The sequence below is a fragment of the Leptidea sinapis genome, chromosome 5 (assembly GCF_905404315.1).
Source record: "Leptidea sinapis chromosome 5, ilLepSina1.1, whole genome shotgun sequence".
Lineage (NCBI taxonomy): Eukaryota > Metazoa > Arthropoda > Insecta > Lepidoptera > Pieridae > Leptidea > Leptidea sinapis.
The window spans coordinates 6,781,301-6,789,980 of NC_066269.1; the positions used below are offsets into that span (position 1 = coordinate 6,781,301).

Consider the following 8,680-nt stretch of genomic DNA (forward strand, 5'->3'; position numbering starts at 1 on the left):
TGCGACGGACCACAATGTTATCTGCGATCGCAACTCGTAAGTAAACTGACCTGCTCTCACATACCATCGTGAGGACTCCCGGCATCACTGTGACCGGTGTCGTCAGCAACATGCCGCTCGATGGCATAGGGCCGCCATTCCAGGCGCCGCCCCTGTCGGTGGCAATCCTCTACCCATTCGGCGCGAACGGCTACGACGCGGGCACCCGCCGCACTGCTCCGGATCTCTCGTAGTTTAGGCGTGTTGGGAAACGCGCATCTGCAAACAAATAATAATTAGTCCATGACCACATACAAAAAAAGATTCTCTCGCCTCAACATCTCGTGCACTCTTTTCCTTCCGTTCGTTAGCTTTCTTTCGCAGTCGTTTGTTATATGAGGAGCAGAATAGAATCATATACGTAGTCGTGTATTGGTAGATGGTGTGGTGAGGGGTCGAGTAGTATAGTTCATAACCTATCTCGATGTCGTAAAGTTTTTAGATTAGTGAAAATCAGAATTTGCCATCAGCCACTAGTCGGCGATTATTTAGCAAAAAAACGCCAACTTTCCGGTTCGAAGGACCATAAAAATTTTGTATGATAATTAAATGATAAATATTTACAGTTCGACATATTGCTTGATTGATACGCTGCGAAACACTGTTTATCGCACAGATATATCACGCGGAGTGCTCTATTGCAACTACTGAATGTTTGAAATACAATATTAAGTATGTGTTTCGCTGCGCATCGATGTCAGCATAAAACTTAAACTACTCATTTGTACGAGTTTGCTCGCACAACACTAGTATACCAATGTGGCCATATTATGCTAGATGCCGTTATTTTTCAAGAAAGTTTAATGATAATTGTTTATTTATTTGGATAACTTACGTTACTAAACATAAGTTTTAGCGAAACAGTTAACTATAAAAAGTATGACTTACTTAAATGCTTAAAGTATTTATTTGTTAGTCTTTCTTTAGATAAATACCAAATAATAAGTCATTGGCCAGCTTCGTTGCCTTGCGTCGCTATCTAGTTATTTGTGTGCAACTACCAACATTTAAAAATTAATTTTGTAAAATGTGGTAATGTTGCGCCTGAATGCTGTGATTTGTGGCCTATGCCCTAAGGATGTTTTTGAGTGGCGGTGTCATCATCCTAAGGGAAGATGGGACCTGAAAATAAAAAGCAACAAGGTGTTGTGAGCAGTGCCAAACTGCCATTGCTTCTAGAGAAATATCTGCGAAGGCCTGTAGTTCAGACTCTAACCGCTCTCATATTCAGAGATATTTTTTATATATTAGAGACTCGCGTGATGTGTTGCCAGCCTTAAATGTGGGAGTATGATCTAAGTTTGAATATCTGAAAAACTGGTTTTTAAAACTGCAGCCGGTAGTTGATTCCACACTGTGCGAGGCAAGAAGTTTACAGAATATTTTAAAGCAATTAATATAAATCAGGAATAGAACAGGTCCTAAACGCGAACCCAGTGGAACCCATTTAAACAATTGATCCAGAACATTGTTTTTCCTTTTACAGATGTAATATGTAATGCACCTTGGGTAATCTAGATTTTAAATAAGAATTCATCATGTCAATGGCCCAATCAAGAGGCGCAAACAGATAATCTAAGCGCCTAAATAGCCCACCTGAAACGGCCATATTTCATTTCACATTTCATTTAACGGGTCACGGCCCCTTTAACAAGCATCTGTTTAATATAGGTGTCACTAACAGTCCCCTGTGCAGGGCTTGCATGGCGACAGAAGAAACAACTCATCCTGGAGTGCCGTAGTGTGGCCACATACCGGGCCAAACACCTGGGGTCACCGAGGACTCTCCCCGAAGTCATGGGTGACATCAGAGGTTTAAGTAACTTCCTTGAGGAGTTGGGATGGCAAGATTAGCAACCCAACCCTATGACGCAAAATAGGCGCATAGCAGACGTCGAGTTGCGGAAAGTAGCCCGTGAATACCTATACCTACCTATAGCCCAGCTGAAATAACTAACTATGTATCGATAATGGCAGTGGCAGTACTCACAAAAGGTGCGTGCAGTCGGGGGTGTAGTCGGGGCGGTAACGTGCACCCATGGCCAGCGCCAGCGCGCGCACGGCACCACGCCGCGGGTGCTGGTACCCGCTGATGGAAAACACCACTCCTCGAAGCACCGAGCCTCCGCCCACTCCTTCTGGAATGATATATATCATCATCAGAAACTGATCAAAAAACAAACTCATGACAAATAAAGCAGAAGAACCAGTTGTAGTAAGTAATAAAGAGATCGAATACGAACAGTAATACATCTATCTAGACCAAGTTACCCGACGAGAAAGAATGTTTTTTTTTATGGAATAGGAGGACAAACGAGCGTACGGGTCACCTGGTGTTAAGTGATCACCGCCGCCCACATTCTCTTGCAACACCAGAGGAATCACAAGAGCGTTGCCGGCCTTTAAGGAATATAATTAATAAAATAACATAAAATAAATATATTTGTGTAATGTAAATGCAAGAAAATATTTGTGACGAGGTAAGTGATGGCAGGGCGTGCTTGTCAACTCGCTTATCTCGTCACTATCTATAAAATTGCGTTTCATACCGGCAGCACTGCTCAACTTGGCACGCTTGTGATCACTCTGTACTCTTTCACTGCTGTTATCCCTCTTATTTATGTTTACATCCGTACTTTTACGTTCTGTATGTTTGGTCTCTTTTATACTATATTTATGATCTGGCTTAGTTTTTGCTGAGTCATTCATTTTATTTGAGTTACGCTTCAGTTGTGTGTCAATCCCTTTTCTTGTCTTAATATTTATGTCTTCGCGTTCAATATTATTGTTATCTTTATGTTCCTTCACAATACGATCTATTTTATCGTGAGGTCGCTCGTCATCTTTTGTATACAAAACATCATTTCTCTGTCTTTTTTTATCATTTTCTCTAGGGCTGTTATTATCATCACGTTTGTTACAAGTCTTAGAAATTGGTGTTTTCGCCAGTTTGGTAGTTGTGTCCGTAATATTTTTAAGAGCATTTGAATTGGCCTGGCGTATTTGAGTCTCTGAAAGATAAATGAGTTAATCTTAATAAATCTATTGTTGATGCCAAACACCATTTATTAAATCATCCACCAGCAGACAAAGATCAACAACTGACCTGTGTTAATGTGCACTCTGTCAGACTCTTTACTCTGATACTTAGCAAAGAGTTGCCCTGGCTTGAACTCATCCTCATCTGATGAATATGTTTCCAAGTTGAATAATCTTTTGGGAAGTGAGGGATTGGCATTGCTTTCCTTTATATCAAGCCTCTTATCACTTGAGCCGGCTGCACTTGTTCCCTGTTCCAGATGTTCCGGCTCAAAAATGTGTATAAATGAAAGTCCAAACTAAAAATATATTGGGAATTGTTAATTTCATGTTTGTATTGCTTGCAGTTTTCAAATTCAATACTTTGAAAGGAAGCGTAAGACCTGGCAGTGTCTGTTGTAAGGCTGCGTGCACACAAGGCGCACGCGGTCCCAGCGCTGCCCGCGCGCAGCGGCCGCCAATTGGTCGGCAGTGAAGTTACGCACACGCTCCACGGGCGTGTCCGATCGCGAATCGCGGGCTGACACGAACACGCAACTAGGGACTAACACCTGCAAAACAATATTTTAAGTGATTTCCGTCACTTCTGGAATTACACAATACACACATTTTTGTGTATTGTGTAATGTGGCAAGGGCAAGATATGTGTAAAGGGCAAAAGTGCCAGAATGGTTCATGAACGATACGATATCGGATGGCTAATTGTCCGGTCAGTATACCGGTAACGCGTTGGGTTAAGAGTGTCGTTATCACCTGAGGTGATCGTTCGCATCCCGTATCGTCCATGAATTAGACAAATAGAATTTATAGTCTATAATAGAAATTCTGGCAAGCATATTTTATATAACCCAAAATGAAATGTTTGCTTCAGACCGTGTCCACCTAATATTTAATATATTATGATCAATTTTAAATGAGCTAGTGAAAGTATATTCCCGGGTTATCATCACCGAATGTTCTCACCTCATAAGGATCATCAGGTGTCTCGGAACGTCCAACCAGAACTTCAACCAGTGAAGCATGATGAGCGCCAATGAAAATTGACTCTATCTGGAAGTAAGATTTTATTTAAGATCTAGGAAACAAATTTCCATGTTGCAATTCAAGCTGTAAGTTTGCTCTGCAATAAAACACAAATAAATTTGACACACCCCTCACACTCTCATTTCAAATATTATTTGTATAGCTTTCAACCTTCACAGTAAATTAATACTTCACATCTCGAAGTTGGAGTTGTTAACGACTGTTTTTACAGCAATTGGTTGCACCTTTGAAACGACACCCCACGTAGACACGTAACTTTTAAGCACCGCACTGTAGAGAAACACCAAACATAGATGATGGGGCGGATGTCCGATTTTGTGGCGTGTCATTTCGGCGGCAAGAATCAGCTCAAACAGCTCTTCGGAACACTCTCCGTGAGAAATGATAATGAATGAAGTTACACACTGACGCGAGGTTTTAACCCAATGCCAAGTGATCTAGCAATTAACAGAGCACTGGATCACTAAAATTCAAATACTTCAAGCTGATACCAGGGTGCACCAGACCAGAGAAGAGAGCAATACTCCATGTATATGGAGTTCATCACCCTCATTGGACCTACGATTTGTAGAGGGCTAGAATGTGGGCCAGCTTGAAGTGTTGCCGTGATCCATTTATGACCCCAGTTTATTCTAAGCTAAATATGATTTGCCTACCACATGAGTGCAGAATTGGCAATCGAAATGACACAGTCTACCAATACTAGGTGATGCATTGTAGAGTGTTGTCGAAGAGTGGTGATGCAACAGTGGTTAAATCGCAAACTTCATTATTGTTGGGGTTAAATTGGATAAGGCTGATTTTACCTCATGCTGCGTCCTTCTCAACAGAGCACTGGATAATAGACACAAGTAAGAAACTTGTCACTGGTTGAGATTTCACGAGAGACCTCATGGTCTGTGTTTAGGTAAAGTTGAAAGCTGCTCGCTGACATGCTTAAATTTTGCACTGGCAATTAGTCACTGAAATAATCTAAAGTAGACTGCAAAAAGGGAATGAATACACATCTGTCTGCTAGCTGGTGGTGCCAAATGCGGAGGGTCGCTAATGTTATATGAGTGGATTCACCTAATGTTGCAAAAGTCCACATTTAAAGTGGAGTGGGGTGCCATAGAGTTGTTAGCCATAGTTAGTTAGTTGACATAGACAGGTGATGTAACTATTCCTCGGGAATAGTTACATCACCTGTCAGTGAGAATGCGCAGTTTTGTTACCAAATCACTCCAACTAACAATGCTGATACCTCTTAAGATGTCATATTTATGCAACTATAATCTATTGGCTAATCATATTAATATTTTCATTACAATGGAGTTGTAGACCTCAGCATAATATTATGATACATGTGTGATAGCTGTGTGGCAATTTCACTTGTATTTTCAATCTACAAATCTAAAATTAAATTGCCAAAAAATAATTTACTATTAAACCAAGAGCCAGACTGAAATAATAGTAATCACAAACAATTCTTATTATATTTTGGTAGAGGCAATCAACAGTTTAAAAAGGTTGGACTTATTTTTGTCATTAATAAAAGCCTTTTTAATTTGATATTGAACATATTCATAGTCCCCCTGAAAACGAGATCTGTAAAGGTCTTGAAACATCGGGTTAACTAAAATAAAAATGTAACTTTTACGAAAACATCTAATGTAAAACCGTTACAATTACACGTTTTAATCCTTTAAAAGTGTTTTATTTAAATTGAACATATTACTATGCTAATAAGATATTTCAGTGACTATAACCAACCGTATTCAAAGAGAATGACAATAGTAGCATCTACTTGATCTGGTGATAAACCGTGTTTGAATCTAAACTCCTTAATAGACATACTAGATATATCTATGTATCCTATCAATTTTATGATTTATAAATTTTGTGACAAACTTCCTTCCTATATTATATAAATACTTTATATTTTGCATTATAATGAATTGGTATCATCCCTTGTAACAATTCCTACTGCTATTTTTGCTCTACTTGTAGTATGTAGTACTAAAGCAAATATTTATAAGTGTGGACTTGATTTTCCTTAATCAATTGCCTTTCTACATAACTTAAATATACTTTAAAATAAAAATGTTTACTTCAAACATGCTTTTCATATAAAACAATGTAACTAAAAAGTATAAAACATTTTTTTCTACAATATAAAAAACAAAGCATTCACTTAACTAATTATAAAATAGGCATTTAATTATTATCAAACTAGCTTTTCCTCATGACTTTGTTGGTGTGTATATATTGTATTGAGTATTTATATCTAATCTAAAAATGTTTGTGTGGTAAAGGTTACTATAACATAAATTTATTTATTTATTTAATAGGTACGCACAACAGAATTACAACAAATACATAATAAAAAAAATAAACTATCAGCTAAATACAAGATAGGCTGCAACTCCACGAGGGTGTGTACTCAGCATGTTTAGCATAAATTAATAACTATGCAAATACAACAGTAATAGCGATTTTAAAACTAACTTTAGGTAATATAGTATTATAAAAGAAAAAGATACAGAGAATATATATTTGGACAAATAGAAGTGAATAATTAAGGTAGTTATATTAAGATGCTTTTTTAAAAATTTAAACTAATTAAGGTATTTATATAAACTAGATTTCCATTTACAAACAGATGAACTGTGGATGTCAGGTACTTCACTGATTTTGAGTAGTAGTGCATTGTATTGACAACAAATTCTATAGATAGGGTAATGGAAGGTCACATTATTATTGCAGAACGGAATGATAAAAGGCTGTTCATGTCTTGAAGGCCGATTGGGAACTCTTAGATGAATATTCGACAAGAGGGAAGTAGAAATTGTGCCATCCAGTATTTTGTATAAAGTCGTTAGGCCATGCAATTTGCGACAACTCTCGAGGCTCAGTAACTTGAAGTGAGATAGCCTTTCCTCATATGTAGTCAGCTCCCTTTTTAGACCAAACGTAATCGTCAATACGCAAAGAAGACATCTTTGAATAGACTCAAGCATATCAGTATATGTATTATATTGAGGTGACCAGACAATGGAGGCGTACTCGATTTGGCTCAGGATTAGCTACTTATAGAGTAACAGTAAACTATTTGGTGACTTGAATTCTTTAGTAGCTCTGCATATGAAGCCAGATAGCTTATTACATTTCTTGGCTATTTCTTCATAGTGATATTTAAAAGTTAGTTTCGAGTCAAAATGACTTTCTTAATGATACCACAGATTGGGAATGGAGCGACCACCCTCAGGCTATTAAATAATAAGTTTAATTGTACAATGTTACTTTGTTAATGTTACTTTAATTGTAAAACATATTTTTGATAAAAAAAGCCCGCTGAGTTCGATGCGCCCATTCTTTTCAGGCCTGAGGCATTCATTTTGGAATGGGTGGTAGTTTTTTGACTTTCAATATGTCACATCCTATTTTGAATAAAAATATTTGAATTTGAATTTAATAATAACATTCTACAATTTGCTCAAGTAGACTGGACAAGTTTAGTAGAGAATTCTAATTATGACCACAGAATATGTCTCAATAGAATCAGTAACAAGCTGACATGACACTGAGGCTGCATGTATAAATTATATAAACTTACCAACAGAACAACCTGAGAATAATGTTGAATTATGTGCACATTACTTATACAAGAAGTATTTTTACTATAATTTGATTTATCAATTAATTATTGCCGAGTAAACTCAGTCTGAGGATGTCCTACAACCAAATGATATATTATAAAATACAATATTACCTGAACAGCTTTAATAAGCTGTAACACAATGGATGCAGAGCTCTCTCCTTTCCGACACAGCCACTTCTTCTTGCTCACATCCCATGATAAGAGGTTACTTGCTTTATGCTCCTGAATTAATGTTCATTGTAAATTAGTTGATAGTTCTACTAATAAGATATCGACGTGTCATGGTTTCACCGTGTTTCAAAATAAATAAAGCAGGTGATAGAATACACACATATAAAATAGATTAATACTCGCCTCATCTTCGCTGCTGAAACTAACAATGTAGTCTATTTTTACACGGGGCATCGTTTCTTATTTACGAATGTCTCATCACAGCTCACTTCTAAAATACAAATAGTAAATACGAATCGTATATTATGAGCACTAATAAATTCAATGTTGAATGTTGTTTACAATTATTCCCATTTCCCGCTTCAATTTTGGTTTTCATTTTTGAATTTTGATTACTCAGTAACTTTTTTTTTAATTTATTTCATGACCATGAATGCTAGTCCTTCATCTCAGTAATCAGAAGTCAATTATTTGAAACATAGGTATGAGAAATAATAAAGTAATATCTAATATACTGATTTGTAATTTAATTTATATAATAATAATAGTAATTTTGAGATTTTATTAACATTTTAAGATAATGTTGAAGTCGTCTACGAAAATAACCACCGCGAATCAGCAGTATTTATGTTTCTATATTTGGATTATTGTTGTATATATTAACACAATCTAATACCCAACACGACATCATTATATTTTTTAATAATTATAATCCGTTACAGCACAGTATTGAAAAAAACACTGAAA

General features: G+C 36.9%; 1 protein-coding gene across 2 annotated transcripts in view; it reads right to left on the reverse strand.

Annotated features, from left to right (window-relative positions):
• LOC126964503 (DNA repair protein XRCC1) overlaps positions 1-8,332 on the reverse strand; it is a 17,468-nt gene extending 9,136 nt beyond the window's left edge. Inside the window, exons 1-8 of one of the 2 annotated variants that reach the window (XM_050807667.1) lie at positions 8,117-8,332; positions 7,874-7,984; positions 4,042-4,128; positions 3,462-3,629; positions 3,146-3,377; positions 2,589-3,050; positions 2,030-2,174; positions 65-258 (exon numbers count right to left, since the gene is read on the reverse strand). In XM_050807667.1, coding sequence (XP_050663624.1) covers positions 65-258; positions 2,030-2,174; positions 2,589-3,050; positions 3,146-3,377; positions 3,462-3,629; positions 4,042-4,128; positions 7,874-7,984; positions 8,117-8,167 — 1,450 coding nt within the window. In that variant the 5' untranslated portion in view covers positions 8,168-8,332. Of the gene's footprint in view, positions 1-64; positions 259-2,029; positions 2,178-2,588; positions 3,051-3,145; positions 3,378-3,461; positions 3,630-4,041; positions 4,129-7,873; positions 7,985-8,116 lie in introns of both variants that reach the window. The other variant, XM_050807666.1, reaches the window with a different exon arrangement.
• Positions 8,333-8,680: the final 348 nt, after the last annotated feature.